This window comes from Palaemon carinicauda, chromosome 33 (genome assembly GCF_036898095.1).
Source record: "Palaemon carinicauda isolate YSFRI2023 chromosome 33, ASM3689809v2, whole genome shotgun sequence".
Lineage (NCBI taxonomy): Eukaryota > Metazoa > Arthropoda > Malacostraca > Decapoda > Palaemonidae > Palaemon > Palaemon carinicauda.
The window spans coordinates 62,360,353-62,382,915 of NC_090757.1; the positions used below are offsets into that span (position 1 = coordinate 62,360,353).

At 44.8% G+C, this 22,563-nt stretch overlaps 1 protein-coding gene across 1 annotated transcript in view; it reads right to left on the reverse strand.

The window, feature by feature from the left end:
- The window catches only part of LOC137625964 (uncharacterized), a 365,639-nt gene that overhangs the window by 289,138 nt on the left and 53,938 nt on the right, over positions 1 to 22,563 (reverse strand). The window contains exon 2 of the mRNA XM_068357031.1: positions 2,428 to 2,777. Within this exon, the coding sequence (XP_068213132.1) occupies positions 2,428 to 2,777 (350 nt within the window). The remainder of the gene's footprint in view (positions 1 to 2,427; positions 2,778 to 22,563) is intronic.

Below are 22,563 nucleotides of genomic sequence, written 5' to 3' on the forward strand. Positions count from 1 at the left end.
GACGAGTAATTGGAATTTTAAAAAGTAGTACAGTAGATCAATTCATTTTATACTAAAACTTACCTTTAATAAATTCCATGGACGAGTAACTGGAATTTTAAAAAGTAGTACAGTAGATCAATTCATTTTACACTAAAATTCCTTAACAGCTGTTTGAGCCTAAACCCATTAGGCTGAGGTGATTTAGAATGTGGCTCAAAACATCTAAAATTGTTTTCCCTATAAGCAGTTTCAAGAGCCTTGGATCTTACTCATCAAAATGTCCTTTCTCCCTAAAGACACTCGCCAAACAGTCCACGAAAGGAACGAGGCAATCAAATGCCTGCCCTTGGTTGGAGAGATTTTGTGCCAAGAAACGGACAAGCACAATGTGTTATTTTCGTGCTTGTACAAGTGCTGAGATCAAATTTGTGAAGTCACCTGTTCCACCCACTAACGTGTAACAGGGATGGAAAGCCTTGGGGCCTGGGAAAACTCAGTCACGGATCGGTAAATGAGCATGGGAAGATCTAGTTTGAAAAGCAGTATTAACGCTGAGATTTTACACGATGATGTCGCTGTAACCTTTTGGAGGAAGGAGGGTGGCTTCCCACTTTCTGACTAGCAGTGTTTGGCTCAAAGTGATGGAGTCTAAAGACTCTGTGTTACAAGACCCGACAGGCTCAGCGTAACGGAAGTTACAAGAAGTAGCTGGTTCGCCGTAACGCAAGTTACAAGAACCCAAAGGCTCAGCGTAACATGAGCCACGAGAGCCAGAGGGCTCACCGTATCTCAGGTCATGACAGCCCGGACTCTTCGTAACCGGCTTTGCAAGAGCCCAAGGGTTCAGTGCAACGGGAGGCTGAAGTGTCCTAGTTACGGTAACAGGTGGCACGAGAGCCCGAAGGCTTAGCGTAACCAGTGTTAAGAGAGCCCAAGAGTTTAATGCAACGGGAGGCGAAAGCATGATGTAAGGAACGAGAGCCCAAGGGCTTAGCGTACCGCGAGCCACGAGAGCCCGGAGGCTCAACATAATCTGTATTGCAAGAGGTCACATACTCAGAGCAACCGGAACCCGCAAGCTCAGCGTAACGTGAACCCAAAGGTTCAGAGCCACGAGAGCCCAAAGGCTCAGCGTGACTAGGACCCGCAGGACCTGGGTTGCGAGTGCCCATGCAATGGGAGCCCGAAGGCTCAGGGTCATGCGTGCCCAATGCCTGACCATCACAAGATCCCGAAGGAACTTCGTGATCAGAACCGACTAGTTCAAAGAGACGTCTCCTAACCGCTGGAGGAGGAGCGTGCCTAGGGACCTCCGAAGGGGAACGTCTTGCAGAATCCACCCAAGTGGAGACTGCTGCCTCTCCTGAAGGAGAGGGCTATTCTCCGGGAGGAGAACTGTGCTCAGGAAAATGCCCTGACCCGACCCTTGGGGTAGAAGTGTAAGCATATGATGACTGCTTCCTACTTGCGTTCACCCCGAAGGGGGAATTCGCCTTGATCTTAGTTCTTCCACCACCCCAGTGAAATTACATTGTCCTCGGTGTTGGCCTTGGGGGACCAGAAGTCAAACCAACAGGCTGCAGCACCTGCACCCACGGAGGGAGAATCAACCTCTGAGGAGGAAGGAGATGACCGCCTCCACTCCACCCACCAAATGAAGGAGTTCAAAGAGAACTTCCTTAGAAGGGGGGGTCATCAATGTCCAGTGATGGCCAAAGAGACACCAAGTCAGAGAAAGAGCAGGCGCTCCCTGGGGGAAGCGGCGAGACCAATTCACTAGGAAAGTCCATACCGTCCCTTGACCCACAAGGTTAACCTGGAGTAACCCGGCCTGTGCTGCTACTTAGCCGTTCCTCAGAGGGCGGCGGAGGAGCAGCTTCGGGAAGAGATTGGGGGTAGAAGTAGAAGACCATGATTTCTACGACTTCGAGGAAAACCCCGAAGGAGAAGAATCCCGCTTGGACTTCTTCCATCACCCAAACCTCTCCCACTGGGAGCCAGACCACTCACTACACTCTACGGCCGACATGAAGGTACCGCATGAGCGACCTTAGGGACCAGGAGAAGTACGCATAGTGACTGCCAGCCGCTTCACACACACACACACTGAAAAGAGGATTAATATAATGATTAGTAATGGCAAGTCATAAAATTGCGGGAAAGAGCGGCAGTATGACCGGTCTCTACCGAGCCAGAAAGTAAAATGGTTGCTCAACCTAGGAGTGTGAGTGAGCGGGTTAGTTGTCTACTCCTATCCCCCTCATCCGCTAAAATTATCATGGCTCGTCTTTCAGCTTCACCGAAAGTGTTCCCCTAATAAATAGCATAACGTTTGTATTTGTGTTATAACAATTATAATCAAGATGAAGGCAACACGAAAATATAATACAATAATATTGACAATTAACAAGCATCAATACAGGCATCTTCTTATGCAGTACTCACAGATGAAGAACTTGAAACACCAGGCTGAGGCAAATGATCATTATTCCCTTTAGACCGATAAGTGTTATTGTCACCGTCTGATTCTGAAATCTCCTTCTCTCTCAACTTCTCTGTTTCACTGTCAAACTTTTGAACTTTTGCTGGTATGTCAGAGTTTTTATTTAACAACTTTCTTTTGAGGAATGGCACAAATGGCAACTGTTCATTTTTTTTAATAGGCTCTGTAAGGAGTTTTAGAGCTTCTTCTTTGGCTGTAGTGTAATTACAGAACACATTGCGACATGAAAGACAGATGAACACGAGCTCTTTTTTCATAGGCGATACAGATATGTCGAGCATTTCCAGGAGTCCTGAAAAAGAAAAACAAATTACTACAAAATGCAATACACTGACTCACACACACATTACAAATACAAGTTTAACCTTGCAGATTTCAGTATTTGCAGGCTGGCAAATATGGATGATGCAAGCTTCAAGCTTTTTCACAGCCTTTGTGTCAATTATAATGCTAATAAGGGCACTCAGAGGGGTTTTCTTCAGTTATACAAGGAAATGGGATTCTGGAAGTGTTATCAAGGTGAGCAGTACATCTTTGTTGATTTTCTACATTTGGAAGTATTTCTGTTACTGTACTTGACCCTAACAAGTGCAATGGCTAATTGTACAATGTTTGCTATCATATTATGTAAAACTTAAATGCCCATCGAGACCTGAGCAAGCATGCTCTCTGACCCGGGGTTAGCCTCAGGGTGCGTATCACTCCGCCTGAGGTTACCCCTCATAGAAAACGGGTATAGGGTAAACTACACAAAACTCTGGTCGGATGGGAGGCGATCCCAGATACTCCTAAGAAAGTAGTTCGAGGTAAGTACTCCGTGTTGGAACAAATGGTATTTTTACTATAAAATAAATTTTTAAATATACTTACCTGGTAGTTACATATATATAGCTTAAATCCCGCGTTTCAACGCGACATGACAGAAATTCAATTTTGCGGCAATCACCGCCATAACAGTAGGTGGTCATACATGAGTGCCATCTCTCATAGGTTACCAGAACAATCCCCAACATTCTTCAGAAATTCCATGCCTCTGTTTTCAGAGGGGAGGAGGGAGGGCCCTTTTATACATGTAACTACCAGGTAAGTATATTTAAAAATTTATTTTATAATAAAAATACCATTTTTAAATATGTAACTTCCCTGGTAGTTACATATATATAGCTGATTGACACCATTGGTGGTGGGTTGAAAACCTCATCCCATCGGGAATTCGTATAATTATTAATAGCTACAATTAGTAGTAATAACAATCTGGTTCTAACCTGACAAGGAAGCTGGCTTCACAATTATCCTGCCTCATTTCGTCTGCATTCCTTAAGAGACTCAGCGATCCACTCAGAGGGCTGTAAAAGTCTCTGTTGGGCTGCCACAAGGTCCTTGACCTTAGCGTGGCTAGACCTCCACCCTTGCAAACCTGGCATAGCCATGGATACTGATTCTAACCACCTACTCCAAAAAAAATTTTTTTTTTTCTTTTTTTAAACACTATACAATAAAACTAACTTGACTTGCATCCCAGACTGCGGAAGGCTGCGACAACCTTCACAGACAACCTATGAACACAAGTACAAGAAAAAAGGCAAGGGTATATATTAAGTTATCAGGAAGAGGCAGTAGACCCTTCTCCAACTACGACGCCGGAGGTAACGTACGGACCCAGGGAACAGCAATCCTCATACTGGGTCTGGACATCTTTGAGATAGCAGTCTGTGAAGATTGATTTACTTCGCCAGAAAGTAGCCCCCAAAATTGACTTCATTGACCTATTGTGCTTGTAAGCCATAGAAGTTGCTACAGCTCTAACCTCGTGTGGTTTTACCTTAAGGATAGGGAAAACTTCTTACTTCACAATTCTGGTGTTTCCCTTATCAAATCCTTAATGAAAAAAGCCAGGGTATTCTTTGATAAAGGCAAAGAGGGCTTTTAATTGACCATCAGAGGCTGTCTGCTTGTCCTCTCAGGTGTTTGGACACGTGCAGATAAAAATTTTAGAGCTCTCACTGGACAAAGGCCTCTCTCCTTTTCCCGTCCAATTTAAGTGAGATAGCTCTGGATGGTAAAAGATCTTGGCCAAGGTCGATAAGGATTCTCGTCTTTGGCAAGAAATCCTAGCTGAAGGGAGCAAATTGCATTGTCTCCATTAAAGCCCACCTTCTTGCTAATGGTTTTTAACTCTCCTATACATTTGACTGTAGCCAATGTAATTAGGAAAAGTGTCTTCTTGGTAAGATCCTTCCAAGACGCCTTGTCCAAGGGTTCAAACCTACTTGAGGTTAAAAAGGCCAGGACTACATCCAGGTTCCAAGACGGGGTTGGATTGTCCTTCCTCTTAGTCGTCTCAAAAGATCTAATGAGGTCTGATAGATCCTTGTTACCTGACACGTCAATGTGTCGGTGACAAAAGACGGAGGCTAGCATGCTGCGGTAACCCTTGATGGTAGGCACAGCCAGCTTCTCTTTTGTACGCAGATACAACAGAAAACTCTGCTATATTGGCTATAGAGGTACTGGTAGAGAGTCTATTATTCCTGCACCCTACTCTAAATATGTCCCACTCGGATTAGTAAACCCTAATAGTGGTAATGTTCTGGGGGTATCTACCAGCCACTCCATCATCTCAGCAACCCAATGTCTCATGGGCCAAAATGGAGCTACCATGGTCATGCGGACGTTGGGCGATTCCCTGAACTTTTTCAGGACTCTGTCCAGGATCTTGAATGGAGGAAAACCGTATACGTTTAGACCTTCCCAGTTCAGAAGAAAAGCGTCCACTGCGACTGCTTCCTGGTCTGGGACTGGAGAGCAAAATACCAGCAACCTCTATGTCATTTGTGAGGCAAAGAGGTCTGTCGAGGGTTGACCCCACAACATCCAAAGGCTGGTGCACACCTCGTGATGTAGGGTCCACTCTGTAGTAAGAACTTGCCTTCTTCTGCTGAGCAGATCAGCCCTGACGTTTTTCTCCCCTTCTATGAAGTGAATAATCAGGGCTTGGTGAATGGCCACTAGCTCTCTGATATTTATGTGCCATTTCCTCTGAGACTCTACCCACAGACCCCTGTTCGAGAATTGTATGCGTCAAACAGGGACGAAATCGACCTCTTAAGTTCAGACAGATCAGACACTTGAAGCGCCCCGTGTGCTGATTGCTGCAAGGGATCGTCAACCGTAGTCGGGTGACCACCAGGGGAAAGTCCTTGCGACATTTCCGGCGCGCCTTGAGCGCGATCTGAACCGATTCTCATCCCCAGATAAATGATATTCTGTGAGGGTGTTAGTTAAGATTTGACCAGGTTTACCATCAGACCTAACTGTTGCGTTAAGGACATTATCATTTGAAGAGCCTCCAGACACTTTAATTGTGATTCTGCTCTAAGTAGCCAGTCGTCCAGGTACAAAGAAAATCCTTACTCCCTTTAGGTGAAGCCAGCGAGCCATGTTGGACATCACCTGGGTAAAAAACGTAGGGAGTCGTGCTCAGTCCAAAACAGAGTGTTTTGAACTGATAAATGGTCTTGAGGAACAAGAACCTTAGAAATTTTCTGTGGTCCGGGTGTATCGGGATATGGAAATACGCGTCCTGCAGATCCAAAGACACTATCCAGTCTCCCTGTCTGTTGCCTGCAAGGACTGACGCTGAAGTTTCCATGGCAAATTCTACTTTGCTGATGAACTTGTTCAATGGACTGACGTCCAGAACAGGTCTCCATCCCCCCGAGCTTTTCGGAACTAGGAAAAGTCTATTGTAAAACCTCTCCGAGGAGGTGTCCTCTACCACTTCTATGACTGATTTCGACAGCATAAGGTTCACTTGCTTTTGAAGAGCTGCTGACTTGTTCCCTGAGTGGATTGTTGTCAACTCTAGGGGTATCGACGACATGGGAGGCATTCTCAGGAAGGGGATCTTGTATCCCTCCTTAAGGACATTGATCGTCCAGATGTCCGCCCCCCTTTAGCTCTATTCTCGCCAAAAGTGGGAAAGCCTGGCTCCCACTAGAGTCTGGAGATTGCATGTCTCACTTTCTTGATTCGGTTTGCTGTCTTGGGAATCTGCGAGCTTGACCTCGAGCCGCAATCCTCTAAGGTCCTCTTGAAGGGGCTCTCCCATGAAAGGGCTGACGAGTGGGAGGAGCCTCCTTTTATTTCCTTGCTAAAAAGCTAGCTAGGAGGACTTTCTTAGTAGTCCTAGAGATAAGATCTTGCGTACCCTGTTGTGCCAGAGCTGCCGACAAATCTTTCCCTAAGTCCAGAGGGAAAGGATGATTACCCAACGGAGCAAATAAAAGTTCAGATCTCTGAACAAGGGACAAACCTGAAGATAAGAAGGAACAAAGCATAGCCCTCTTTTTAAGAACTCCTGCCGTGAAAAGGGCGGAAAGTTCAATGGAGCCATCACTCACGGCCTTATCCAGACGCAATCAGATGCATCTGAGCCTCGTTCTTAGGGTCTGTGGCTTCTGCGAAAGCTCCGAGAGTCCAGTCCATAAGGCTGAAGACTTCTATTGTCTTAAAAATTCCCTTCAGCAGATGGTCCATTTCAGAATTGGACCACATAATTTTAAGACTTGCTCATGGCTGACCTGCGTGAGGAGTCAACAAGTCTGGAGAAGTCTCCCTGGGAGGAGGCAGGCCCTCCCAAACCGAGAACTTCCCTAGTCGAATAACACACACTAGATCTGGAGGCCAGTCTAGTTGGAGGAAAGGAAAAGGAGGTCTTTCCTAGATCCTTCCTCCGGATGTCCATTGGTTGAGAGTTGAGAAAGCTCTCTAAACTGATCTAGCAAGAACCATTTTCTAGAAGGAGGATGTTTTTCGGGGTCTGCCCTTCAAAAACTGAGAGGGCGAGCTCTGAGGCATAGGTTGAGTAAAGTCCTCTGGATACAGAGATGTTAAATCTGTCAGAAGCTTTTTAAGGTCAGCTGTCTGAAGCGAATCCTGAGATTCGTCCTCTAAAACTTCGGCTAAAGGAACATCGATCTCCTGAGACGAATGGGTAGGAGACAAAACCGCGTCATTCTGTCGGTTATCGTCTTCCAAAAAGAACTCATCCTGTCCTGATGGAACATCGTAAAGGATACTATCCAATTGTGAGAAGCATCACGTTTCCGTACTGCAAGTCTCGAGGGAGAAACAGGTTCCAGTGCTTCCAGCATAAGTCCAACATCCTGTAAGGAAGCATCAACATCGTGACCCCCATGCTGCAAGGGTAAGTCCTGCTCGCGTGCGTCCAACGTGCGTTCAGCATGCTGTATGTCAACAGCGTGACGCGAGGGAGCTGCGCGTCCAGAGAGTCGCAATGGAGAGACAACCAGTTGTCTATCATGCAGCGAGGACAAGTCTTGACTGCATGAGATCAGCATGCATCCAGATTGCTGTATGCATCCAGATTGCTGCATGAGTCCATGTTGCCTTGAGGTTCCAGGATGCTGCATGCATCCCGCATGCTGTATGTTTACCGCGTGACTCAAAGAACCGATAGTATCGCGTCCAGCAAGTCACGAAGGAGAGACAACTGTTTGTCTATCATGCTGAGTGGACAAATCCTGACTGCATGCGTCCAGCATAAGTCCAGACTGCTGCATGAGTCCAGGTTGCTGTAAGCTTCCAGCGTGCTGGATGCGTCCAGCATGCCGCGAGGGAGAACCTTGCCGCCTCCCGTAATGCAACCAGATCGCTGCAAGGGAGTGACCATGAGCGCTGCAGCTCGCGTGCGTTCTTGCCGCGAGAGCGCGCTCGGAACTATGACGTACGCGATTCTGACGCGGAGGAGCGTCCAACTCGCGTGTGTACAGTATGCATTCAGCTCGCGTACATCCAGCATGCTGCATTCGTTAAGCATGCGTCCCGCATGCCGAATGCTTCCCGCATGCAGCATACCGTGCAGTGCAGGAGCAACAAGATCTATGTCGCATCCCGAAAACATGTCTAGATCGCTGTGAGGGAGCGATCTTGACGCTCGGTCCCATGACGAGCCACTCTCTTGTCTAGCGGGACGGGAAAACGTAAAACACAAATCTCGCATCAACCGACAGCGAGGATAACACTTTTACCTCGCCTTTCCAATGCGAGGGTGAGCGTACTGGGATACGACAAAAGAATCGTTCGAGAGGACGTTCGATCGGTGATCAAGGTCTGACATCTCCCTTAGCCTTTTGACTTTCCTTCTTCCAGGGGTTGTGGAGCATGGAAGAGGTCCCGGGCTAGGAGTATGACGGACACGAACGAATGCACCCTCCACAGCACTGCGTCATTTTACGTGACATTGGGACACTAGCACTTTTAACTATTTCACATTAGATCTTAATAGACCTTCCCGTTGCAAGAGATTATACTTTTTCGCCAAGGGCTAGAAAGAAAATACAATAGGTTATATGATTAACATTGGTATTCTCAAAATCCAAATATAAAATAACGATACAAGTAATTGTGAAACAATAACGATCGTCAAGAGTATTACGTATCGTAAATTGACTGCATTGCGTCATTTTACGTGTCATTGAATACTAGCATTTTTAACTATTTCACATTAGATCATAATAGACCTGCCCGTTGCAAGAGATTATACTCGTTCGCCAAAGGCCAGAAAGAAAATACAATATAATATATGATAAATATTAGTATTCTCAAAATCGAAATACTGTATTAAATAACGATATAAGTATTGTGAAACAAAAACGATAGAGAGTACTACAAGCGTAAATTGGTTATACGCTCGTGAATCTCTATATCGAAAATTAACTAAGGGAAATATACTACAGTGAACCCTCGCTACTTCGCGGTTCGACCATCGCGGATTCACCACTTCGCGGGTTTTTTCCATAACCCATATATATATACATATCGCGGATTTTCCGGATTTTTCGAAAATACCGCGAAATCTGAAGACCCCCAAATACGATATTTCGTTACCTGTAATTCCATTAATACTGTAATTAGTAATATCTGCTCTTACTGATTGTTCATTGCATTACATATGATATATAATTCAGCACAGAAAGAAATAAAACACGAAAAGAGAATGTGATCATACGATAATACAGTACTGTAAAATTAAATCGAACATGAAACGCAAATCAGATGCAGTCATACCATATTAGAATGGTGTAAGGCTGCTGATGGCTACTACTGTACAGTACTACAAATGTAATGGATGTGCTTCTTTTCCATGAATCTTTTGTATGTATACATATGTAGCTGCATCCAATAATATTCTTTGTTGCAAAAATCACATTTCGAATAAGCGTACGAGAGAGAGAGAGAGAGAGAGATAGAGAGAGAGAGAGAGACACACATCCTACAAAAGAATAAAATAACATACGTAAAGCTATTATTATTATTGTTATTATTATTATTGTTGTTGTTGTTAATAAAATTATTATTGTTATTATTATCATTACTGTATTATTATTATTATTACTGTATTATTATCATTATTTATTATTATTATTATTAATACTGTACGTACGGTATACGCGGGGTATCTTGTACTTTGAGTTGGTAACCTACACATCATATAAGACGGGTTGTGATTGGTTCAAGCGCTGATAGATGACGAATCAGAACTCAAGTTTTGTTATCTAGCCTGTGATTGGTGTTTTGCCCGCATCTCCAACCCGCAGCATCTAGGTTCTCGCGGCCCCGGGTCGTCCACTTTCTCTTACGGTGTATCGCTGAGTAGACGTTCCTAAGTTTATGAAGTTTAATCTGTGCTGTGTGCGACTGTTTTAAGTTGAACTTTTTGTTGAACTTTCTGTTAAATCCTACTGTACAATGCCTCCCAAGCTTTCTGCTTCTACTAAGGCTGGTAGTGAGCCTAAACGCCACCGAAGGATGATGACGACTGCTGAGAAGGTTACGCTTCTCGATATGTTGAAAGACGGTAGAAGCTACGCGGCCGCAGCGCGCCATTTTGGAATCAACGAATCTACTGTTCGCTATATCAAGAAGGACGAGGCGAACATTAGAAAGACGGCTGCAATCACCTTTAGCAGATCAGCGAAGCGAGTCGTTACAACGCGTAATAAAATGATCGTACACATGGAAGGTGCTTTAGCTGGATACGAACACCATCCGAACAAAGGCTTTGAGCTTGTATGAGAATTTTGCTGCAAAGGAACCTCAAGACGACGACGGCAACCATGCTGAAAAAGATGATGATGCAGATGAACCTCAACCAGGGACATCCACTGATTCCCAGCCTCAGAAACAACGTTTTTCCGCCAGCAAAGGATGGTTCGCGAAGTTTCAGAAACGCTTCGCCCTGAAAAGCGTTTCCCTGCATGGCGAGGCTGCTTCGGCTGACACTGCCGCTGCTGAAACTTACGTGAACCAGACATTCAAGAACATTATCGCCGAAGGTGGATACAAGCCGGAACAAGTGTTTAATATGGATGAGACCGGCTTGTTTTGGAAGAGAATGCCGTCGCGAACTTACCTGTTCAAAGAGGAAGCCAAAGCCTCTGGCTTTAAAGCATTCAAAGATCGCGTTACCCTCGTGATGTGTGGCAATGCTGCTGGATTTTTGCTAAAGCCGGGGCTTATTTATAAGTCGAAAAATCTTCGCGCTTTGAAAAATAAGAATAAGAATCTCCTTCCCGTGTACTGGATGCATAATCCAAAAGCATGGATTACAAAGATGCTGACCTCCAACTGGTTCCACCAGTGTTTCATCCCGCAAGTCAGCAAATATCTCTTAGAGAAGGGCTTGCCATTCAAGATCCTTTTCCTTATGGATAACGCTGGTGGACACCCAACTGATCTGTCGCATGAGGGCATTCAGGTTGAGTTCCTGCCACCCAACACCACGTCATTAATTCAACCGATGGACCAGGGGGTTATCAGGGCGTTCAAGGCCCTCTACACGAAGAATACCTTGGCGGACCTCGTTGCGTGTGTGGATGCTGCCCAAGATGATGAGGATGAAGACTTTAACTTGAAGGCGTACTGGCGGCAGTACACCATAGCCACGTGCCTGCAGAATATTCAGAGGGCACTGCAAGAGATGAAACCTGCAACCGTGAATGCGAGCTGGAAGAAGTTGTGGCCCCAGTACGCAAATCTGTGCAGTTGGCTGCCATAATTGGAGGTGACGGGTTTGGCGACATGACGACTGAAGATGTCAACGAGTTGTTGGACTGCCATTCCCAGCCGCTAACTGACGCAGACCTCGAAGACCTGACGAAATCGGCAAGCGAAGAAGAGAGTGAAACCCAGGAAGAGACCCAAGAAAATGTCGAAGAAACGGGCTTAACATTAGAACGGCTTGCCAAGGCCTGCAACCATGTGAAGGAGTTGAAAGAAATGTTGCAAGAGTGGGACGAGGATATGGTTCGGTCTATGCAATTCTCCAACAAGGTCTATGACATCATGACTCCCTACAAGATGCTCTTAGATCGAAAAAAGAAGCAGCGGCAACAACTTCCGATCACAATGTTCTTCCAGCCTCGCAAAAAAAGCCAGTTCCTCCTGCTACTATGCCTTCGGAAGAAATTGAAGAAGTTGAAGAGGTGTCCCAGGAAAAGACACCTCCGTCTGAAGAGACATAAAATACTACTCATTGGCTGCACAGTAGAAGACATCATCAGCTTCATCATCATCATTTCTACTGTGCAGCAAATTCATCGCCATCATCATTAAAGTTTTTCTTCAACTTCTTTCATGGTGAGTACAGTAACAATCTATATTTTTTACTTTAATATTCTAACATTTTAATATTTGTGCCTGTTTTATAGTTTAGTACTGTATGCATTAAATTAAAGGGAAGGTTTTAAAACTCTACATGTTGTAACCTATCATATTTTTTTTGTTTAAAATTTACATTTACGTACGTAAAACAATATATATACATCTCTCTCTCTCTCTCTCTCTCTCTCTCTCTCTCTCTCTCTCTCTCTCTCTCTCTCTCTCTCTCTCTCTCTCTCTCTCTCTCTCTCTCTCTCTCTCTCGCTCTCTCTCTCGCTCTCTCTCTCGCTCTCTCTCTCTCTCTCTCTCTCTCTCTCTCTCTCTCTCTCTCTTCTCTCTCTCTCTCGTAAATTGTTTTCCTGCTTTGCTACGTACAGTATGTACTGTATGATTTTATATAGATACGGTAAATTATATTTGTACTAATAACATATTTTGTAAATGCTTTTACTGTAAATATCATTATTTATCACTTTCATCATGCTCGTTAAATGCCTTCTTTGTTCTGAGCGTGGTTGTTTACTGAGCGTATAGTACTTTATGACGCCGTTGTTTCAGGCGGCGTCATAAAGAGAAACATTTCATTTGGAAGTCCTAAGAAAAATTAAGTAAAACATTGGTAATAACAAAATCAACATACTGTATAATCAATATAATCGATGCAAAAACTAACCTATACATATATGTGTACACTAAATGAGTTTGTTTCTTCATTATGATCAGAGATGAACGTAAACAAAACATTGGTTGCCATTTTTTATCGTGCTTTTTAGGTGTTTAGGAAACGCATGATATAAAATCGCCTTTAATATTTGTGCCTGTTTTAGTTTAGGGTGCTGTAGTACATGCATTAAGTGTTCTGTACATTAAAGGATAGTTTGTTAACAGTACTACGTACAAGGGAAGGTTTTAAAAGTCCGAATATACATGTTAAATAAATAGGTAAATATGATGTCACTACTTCGAGGATTTTCACCTATCGCGGCCGGGTCTGGAACCTATCTACCGCGATAAACGAGGGTTCACTGTAATAGGACAAATATATACTTGAAAATAATATATTTCCCTACATAATAAACATACTTATGCTTAGTAAGTTAATATTTTAAACATTTCTTGCAAGAAAAGAAAATAATTCACATAATGCAAGTCAAACTAAGAAGATTACGTCACAGGATTGTGACATCATCGCGATGGCGGAATGAATTCCTTCAAGGCAATCAGATCTCGCCCTGCTAAGAGTTTACGTCACAAACTTTAAGAGTTGTTCGTTAGTTAATAAAGTAGGGGGAAGAAATTCCTTGATCCCTCAATCTTACGAACATAGAAAGAAAACAAATACATACATGCTCCCTGTTAATTACTGTGCGGGAACCAAGAGCAGCTCGAAAGCCGGTCTAGCCCCACGCACAAAGTTAAACAACAGAGGAGCCATCTTGAAAATCAAGTGAAATTAAACTGTCCAAGTTGGACCAACAAAAAACTATACCATTCAATATCTTCGATAGTTGAAAGGCAGCAAAAGTCATTAACAATAATCAGACAAAAGGTACTTCACCAAATTGTAGAATAAAGTAATATGTCAGCGAAACGAATTTCCTAGGTGTTCACTCGATCAACGACAGGGAATTTCTGAAGAATGTTGGGGATGGTTCTGGTAACCTATGAGAGATGGCGCTCATGTATGACCACCTACTGTCATGGCGGTGATTGCCGCGAAATTGAATTTTTGTCGTGCCACGTCGAAACGCGGGATTTAAGTTATATGTATGTAACTACCAAGGAAGTTACATATTTAAAAATCCATTTATGAAAATGATATTTTCATAATAAAATAAATTTGTGAACATACTTACCCAGTAGTTATATACAGTATACAGGTATAGCCATACGTCCCTGATGTCCAGCAGAAATTTCAAAACCCGCGGCAATCGCAGATTGGGTACCCAGGTGTACCACCTGCGCACCCTATAGCGAGGTACCTGGAACCATTCCATGAGTTCTCAGATCTTCCATGCCCATAGTCTCTAGAGGGGAGGAGGGTGGGAATTGAATTATGTATAACTACCGGGTAAGTATGTTCAAAAATTTATTTTATTATGAAAATATCATTTTTAAACATCTGACTTAGCCGGTAGTCATATATATAGCTGATTGACACCTTTGGTGGAGGGTCAGAGACAGCCAACATTGTTGGAATTTTACTTAAGAGTTAATAAACAAGCTTAAGGGTTCATACCTGAAAAGGAAGCTGACTTCAATGAATTCTTTCATTATGTCCGCTTTCCTTATGAGATCCAGCGATCCATCCAGGGGGCTGCAGACCTCTAGGAGCTGTCAAATCAGTCTAAAAACCTCTATGTGACAGGATCTCCTTCAATACCCTTGTTCCGGGCACTCTCAAGGACCAAATTGACCACCTGACTAAAATCAATGATTGTGGAAGACAGTCGCAATCTCCACGAACAACCATAAAAATACAAAAGTTCCAAGAGAAGAAAAGGATTATGGGAATGCAGTGGTGGATCCTTCCCCCACTACTGCACTCGTTGCTACGAATGGTCCCAGAGTGAAGCAGTCCTCATAAAGAGTCTGGACACGTTTTAAATAATGTGAAGCGAACATAGATTTACTCCTCCAAAAGGTTGTGTCCATAATGCTCTGCAACGATCTATTCTGCCTGAAGGCCACCGAAGTTGCTACAGTTCTAACTTCATGCGTCTGACTTTTAAAAGCTTGAGGTCTGCCTTACTGCAATGTGCATGAGTTTCTCTTATTAAGAGCCTGATGAAGAATGAAAGTGCATTCTTCGACCTCTGTAACGAGGGCTTCTAGACCGAGCACCAAAGAGCTTCTGCCTTGACTCACAACTTTTTCGTTCAGTCCAGGTAGAACTTCAGGGCTCTTAATGGACACAGGACCCTTCTCCAACTCCTCGCCAACCACATCCGAAAAGTTAGGAAACTCAAAAGCCATGGGACAAGGTTCAGAAGAGCGTTCATTCTTGGCGAGAAAGCCTAACTGCAATGAACCGATAGCTTTGTTATCTCGAGAAAATCAAGGTTTTAACTAAAAGCATGAATCCCACTGACTCTTTTAGCTGTCGCCAGACTGACCAAAAATAGTCTTCATCGTGAGGTCCTTAAATGAAGCTGAATACAAGGGCTCAAACCTGTCACTCATAATGAACTTCAGAACTATATCCAGATTCCAAGCTGGTGAATTCTGGTGCTGTTGCTTTGATGTTTCAAATAATTTGAGAAGTTCCTGTAGGTCTTTAACATTAGAAAGGTCCAATTGTTGGCCTGAATACAGTTGCTAACATACTCTTGTATCCCTTGATGGTAGGGGATGAAAAAAATACATTTCCTTCGAAGATATAACAGGAAGTCAGCAATATGACAAATTCGTAGGTAATTTGTATTTTTCCTAACTATACAAACCTTAGCTATTTAATATGGGTAATAACTTTCGGCGTAGCTGAAATGACGAGCCATTAGAATTTTAACGAGGGTTTACTACCCCACCACTAGTTAGCGTCAGGGGTAGGGAGAGTAGCTTGCTAACCTCCCCCCCCCCCTCACACACACCTGTGCTGAGCTCACTTTGCTTAGAGGTAGGACATCACGGGGGATAGGGTTGGCGGGCAAGTTTGATTAAATAGCTAAGGTTTGTATAGTTAGTAAAAATACAAATTACCTACGAATTTGTCATTTGTTCCGTAACTGAAATACAAACCACGCTATTTAATATGGGTGACTCACCCCTTAGGAAGGGTGGTAAGTCCCGGCCAGTGCTGGCTTTTGGCTTTGCCCGGGTACTCAGTATCTGAGTGTGTCAGCACTCAACAATAAGGAGTCCCTGCACCTCGCTAGCACCTTGCTGTGCAAGGGCTGCTGCCTACGTAAGCTGTGTGTGAAAGTTTGAAGAGTGACTCGTCCTAGGAAGTTGACCTGTAGTCCTTTAGATGGAAACTTTAGGCTAGGACTCTCCCAATACCACCTCGTCAGGGTATGGGGACGTGACAGTATTAGCTTAATACTAGGAACACAAGGAGACATGGTTTGCCTGCAGTGGTTCGAGGTCAGCTGTGCAGAGAACCCAGGATGCTGCTTTCCCCAAGAGAGGGGAAGATGAAGAAAAGAATAAGGGCTAGACAAACCTCTTCATTCATGCAGACTAAAACCGGGTAACAATGCCCTCAACCTTCTGCTACTTATCCATTAAGGAGCCTGAGGTTTAAACCAGCTGTTATGCCAGATATTGTTGGAACTGTTGAAGGGCCAGGAATACGGCCTTCATTTCTAGCAGATTTATATGGAGGCACTTTTCTGATTCTGACCACAGGCCTGAGGTCCTGTGGTGCAGAACGTGGGCCCCCCACCCTTTCTTTGAGGCGTCCGAAAACAGCATCAAATCCTGGAGGAGGACGAGAAGACCCATTCCCCTTCGTAGGTTCTCGTCTGTCACCCACCACTGAAGATCCGTCCGTTACGCAGGACCCATAGGGATCATGACGTCCGGGGAATTGTGACCTTGATTCCACCGGGACTTGAGTCGCCATTGCAGAGATCTCATTCTGAGGCGACCGTTGGGAACTAGACGGGCCAAGGATGAGAGGTGACCGAGGAGACGTAACCACGATTGGGCTGGGAGTTCTTCTCGTCTGAGGAAAGGACTCGCGACCCTCCTCAGCCTTGCTATCCTGTCGTCTGATGGGAAGGCTTTGTGGAGATTGGTGTCTATGATCATGCCTAGATATACCAGTCTTTGTGTAGGAAGCAGAGAAGACTTCTCGAGATTTACCATGATCCCCAGATCTTGGCAAAGTCCCAGAAGTTTGTCTCGGTGTCGAAGAAGGGCTGACTCCGAGTCTGCTAGGATCAGCCAGTCGTCCAGATAACGGAGGAGACGGATGCGCCCACAACGATATTAGGGTGAACACTCTGGTGAAAACCTGAGGTGCTGTCGAGAGACCGAAACACAGCACCTTGAACTGGTAGATCTTGTTGTCTAGGCTGAATCTAGAGTACTTCCTTGAAGACGGATGGACTGGGATCTGGAAGTACGCGTCCTTCAGGTCCAGTGTACACATGAAGTCTTGCGGTCTCACTGCAAGTCTGACCATGTCTGCCGTCTCCATGCTAAACGGGGTCTGCTTGACAAACCTGTTCAGAGCTGAGAGGTCGATGACTGGTCTCCAGCCTCCAGACGCCTTCTTTATAAGAAAGAGTCGACTGAAGAAGCCTGGGGACCCGTCGACGACCTCTTGGAGAACGCCCTTCTTCAACATGGTCTCGACTTCTGCCCGAAGGGCTTTCCCCCTTGGCGATCCCAGGGCAAGGGAGCTCAACGACACTGGATTCGCTGTCAGGTGAGGTAGAGATGTTACGAACGGGACGCAATATCCTTGACTGATTACGGAAATCGTCCAGGAATCGGCCCCGAGTTGCTGCCACCTGCTTGTGCAACTTTGTAGGCATCCCCCCACTGGTGAACATGCAGGGCGACTGCCAATCCTAGCGTTTGTGACCTCGGCCACTCCCTCTAGGATTTTTTCCTCCCCTGGAGGACTTTTTGCCTTTCTTGTCCTTGACAGGAAAGGGCTTTGACACCGTTGTCTTCGCTACAGCTGCCGGTTTCGTGGTCTTGGTAGGAAGTGGTTGTTGGGTTGCTGGAGGTTTATAGGGCTTTGATGTTAAAGCCCTATGTAGGAGAGAGTCCTGGTTGGACTTCCTCCACCTCTCAGCCGCCTGCTCCACGTCCTTAGGCTCAAACAAATTGCTCCCCAAGATGGAAGAATGTCTGAGCCTGCTGATCTCGGTGCTGGGGACCTTCTGGTGGAATCTCTCAGACACCGCATCTCGACGCTTCCAAATGGTATTAGCCCACAAGTTCGAGACTTGGTGGGCTAGAAACTCGATGGTACGAGTGCCTGAAAGTAGAAAGGTCTCCATGGCCTTCCTGGTACTCTCTTTGGACAAGTCCTCAGATCGTAACAGGATGCCCAGAGACCCTAGCCAGATGTCCAGCCACGATGTTGCCTGCATGGCAAACTTCGCCACCTTCTCCTGGCTAAGGATCTCCGTAGCCGAGAACGACACTTGCCGGTTGGAGAGTCTCTCTAGAGGGACTCCCCTGGTAAGCTCTTCCAAAGAGTTGTGTAAGGGAAGAGCTAAACAAGTCTCCTCCATGATGTCGAAGTACCTCCTCTGATGGACACGAGGAGGTGGGAGGAGTTTGTTTCCGGCACTGGAACGGCTGATTGATTGATTGATTTAAAGTTTTCAGGCATCCTGACATCTAAGGTCATTGACGCCGGTAACATTTAATTTATGTATACAAAAATAAAAAAAAAATAAAATAAAAAATAAAAGTATTCAATTATAATCATAAAAGTTGAATGTCATAAAAGTTCAATATTTTTCAGAAGACCTGCTTCCGAAATAAATCTAAAAATGCCACTTGCATGGTAGGACACATCATTTCCAAGAATCTTGGCAAGGATGAACCTGCCACCCTCACCTCGAGCCTCAAACAAATATCTATTCCTTAAGTTGTTATAATTGGGGCATTCGGTCAACAAATGCCTTACTGTTAGAGGTACTAAACAGTCGTCACAATACGGTTGGTGTTGGCCCTTCAGCAGAAACTCGTGTGTCAACCGAGTGTGACCAATACGGAGACGACAAAGAGACGTCTCCCATTTTCGGGGCATCATATCATACCTCCAAGGAGATACGTCATTTGTTACCTCTCGCATTTTACTGCCATCTAGGCTATCCCATTGCTGTTGCCATTTTTTGCAAACCAATTTCTTGACGTCAGGTAAGAAATCATTATAGGGAATGGGATACCTTCTTGGCAGCAACTCTGATGCAGCCTTCTTAGCCAGTGAATCTGCCTTCTCATTCCCACACACACCTACATGTGCTGGAACCCAACAAAATTGAACTGTTATACCTCTCCGTCCAATAATAAAAAGCCATTCTAAAATCTTAAAACTAGAGGGTTATTAAAATTAAAAACTTCTATAGCTTGAAGGATACTCCTTGCATCACTAAAAATTGAAAAATTACCCTCCTTCTCCAATGCTATTTTCTCAATAGCGGTTAATATGCCATACAGTTCGGCAGTAAATATGGAAGCGGTCAGAGGAAGTGCACCTCTACAATTAAAACCATTACTATGTACCCCAAATCCAACGCCAGCATCAGATTTGGAGCCATCAGTATAGATAAAAGTTGATCCTCTATGTTCTTTAACATGTTCATTAAAAAGAGACCTGGCTTCTAGGACTGACATATTCTTCTTATCTTCTATAAAATATTTACAAAAAGATATCTCTGGTAATTTCCATGGAGGCGTTGATGATACTTTGAATGGAAGTACCTTACATCTAATTATATCCAGACTGTTTAATAATTGTTTCACCCGGAAGCCATAGGGTTGAGGAGATTTTGGGTGCATTTCAAAGCATGTTGGGTGCCTTACAAGGCTTGCAGTCTGGAAGGCTAAAGAATTAGGGAGTCTTTGCAATCTAAACCAATACCGAAGAATAGAAGACATCCGGTAAAGGTCTAGTGCTAACTCTCCAGCATCAACAAGGAGACTTGGGATAGGTGATGTTCTGAATGCTCCCGTGGACAATCTAATACCTGCATGATGTATTGAATCTAATATTTTCAACCTGCTTGGGGTGGCTGAAGAGTATATTTCACAACCATAACTAATTTTGGAAAAATGTTATTTTCATTAGTAATATAAATTTTTGAATATACTTACCCGATGATCATGTAGCTGTCAACTCTGTTGCCCGACAGAAATCTACGGTCGGGATACGCCAGCGATCGCTATACAGGTGGGGGTGTACACAACAGTGCCATCTGTGGTCAGGTACTCCAGTACTTCTTGTCAACACCACCTCAATTTTTTCCTCGGTCCACTGGTTCTCTATGGGGAGGAAGGGTGGGTCAATTAAATCATGATCATCGGGTAAGTATATTCAAAAATATATTTTACTAATGAAAATAACATTTTTCAATATTAATCTTACCCGATGATCATGTAGCTGATTCACACCCAGGGTGGTGGGTGGAGACCAGCATACATGTTAACAAAGAAGCTAAGTATCCCGTATTTCATTTTATTAGTTATTCAAAAATAACATAAAATAAATAAGTACCTGGTAAGGAAGACGACTTGAACCATTACTCTGCCTTTATTAAGTACGTCTTCCTTACTGAGCGTAGCGGTCCTCTTAGGATGCTGAACGACTCTTAGGTGCTGAAGTATAAAGGGCTGCAACCCACACTAAAGGACCTCATCACAACCTTTAACCTCGGCGCTTCTCAAGAAAGAATTGACCACCCGCCAAATCAACAAGGATGTGGAAGGCTTCTTAGCCGACCGTACAACCCATAAAAAGTATTCAAGAGAAAGGTTAAAAAGGTTATGGGATTATGGGAATGTAGTGGCTGAGCCCCCGCCTACTACTGCATTCGTTGCTACGAATGGTCCCAGGGTGTAGCAGTTCTCGTAAGGAGACTGGACATCTTTGAGATAGAATGATGCGAACACTGACTTGCTTCTCCAATAGGTTGCATCCATAACACTCTGCAGAGAACGGTTCTGTTTGAAGGCCACTGAAGTAGCCACAGCTCTCACTTCATGTGTCCTTACCTTCAGCAAAGCAAGGTCTTCTTCCTTCAGATGAGAATGTGCTTCCCTAATCAGAAGCCTGATTAGTAAGAAACTGAGTTCTTAGACCTTGGAAGAGAAGGCTTCTTGATAGCACACCATAAGGCTTCTGATTGTCCTCGTAAAGGTTATGACCTTTTTAGATAGTACCTAAGAGCTCTAACTGGGCAAAGTACTCTCTCCAGTTCGTTCCCCACCAAGTTGGACAGGCTTGGGATCTCGAACGACTTAGGCCAAGGACGAGAAGGAAGCTCGTTTTAGCAAAAAACCGAGCTGCAAGGAACATGTAGCCGTTTCAGATGTGAAAACTATGTTCCTGCTGAAGGCGTGGATCTCACTTACTCTTTTAGCTGTTGCCAAGCACACGAGGAAAAGAGTTTTTAATGTGAGGTCCTTAAAAAAGGCTGATTGGAGAGGTTCAAATCTTGATGACATAAGGAACCTTAGGACCACGTCTAGATTCCAGCCTGGAGTGGACAACCGACGTTCCTTTGAGGTCTCAAAAGACCTAAGGAGGTCCTGTAGATCTTTGTTGGTGGAAAGATCCAAGCCTCTGTGGCGGAAAACCGCTGCCAACATACTTCTGTAACCCTTGATCGTAGGAGCTGAAAGGGATCTTACGTTCCTTAGATGTAACAGGAAGTCAGCAATCTGGGTTACAGTGGTACTGGTTGAGGAAACTGGATTGGCCTTGTACCAGCTTCGGAAGACTTCCCCTTTAGACTGATAGACTCTGAGAGTGGATGTCCTCCTTGCACTGGCAATCGCTCTGGCTGCCTCCTTCGAAAAGCCCCTAGCTCTTGAGAGTCTTTCGATAGTCTGAAGGCAGTCAGACGAAGAGCGTGGAGGATTGGGTGTACCTTCTTTACGTGAGGTTGACGTAGAAGGTCCACTCCTAGAGGAAGAGTCCTGGGAATGCCGACCAGCCATTGCAGTACCTCTATGAACCATTCTCTCGCGGGCCAGAGGGGAGCAACCAACGTCAGCCGTGTCTCTTTGCGAGAGGCGAACTTCTGAAGTACCCTGTTGACAATCTTGGACGGCGGGAATGCATACAGGTCGAGATGGGACCAATCCAGCAGAAAAGCATCCACGTGAACTGCTGCTGGGTCTGGAATCGGAGAACAATACAACGGGAGCCTCTAGGTTATCGAGGTAGCGAACAGATCTATGGTTGGCTGACCCAACAGGGCCCAAAGTCTGCTGCAAACATTCTTGTGAAGGGTCCACTCTGTGGGGATGACCTGACCCTTCCGGCTGAGGCGATCTGCCATGACATTCATATCGCCCTGAATGAACCTCGTTACCAGCGTGAGCTTTCGATCTTTTGACCAGATGAGGAGGTCCCTTGCGATCTAGAACAACTTCCACGAATGAGTCCCTCCCTGCTTGGAGATGTAAGCCAAGGCTGTGGTGTTGTCAGAGTCCACCTCCACCACCTTGTTAAGCTGGAGGGACTTGAAGTTTATCAAGGCCAGATGAACCGCCAACAGCTCCTTGCAATTGATGTGAAGTGTCCTTTGCTCCTGATTCCATGTTCCCGAGCATTCCTGTCCGTCCAAAGTCGCACCCCAGCCCGTGTCTGATGCGTCCGAGAAGAGACGGCGGTCGGGTTTCTGAACAGCCAAAGGTAGACCTTCCTTGAGAAGAAAGCTGTTCTTTCACCACGTTAGAGTAGACCTCCTCTCTTCGGA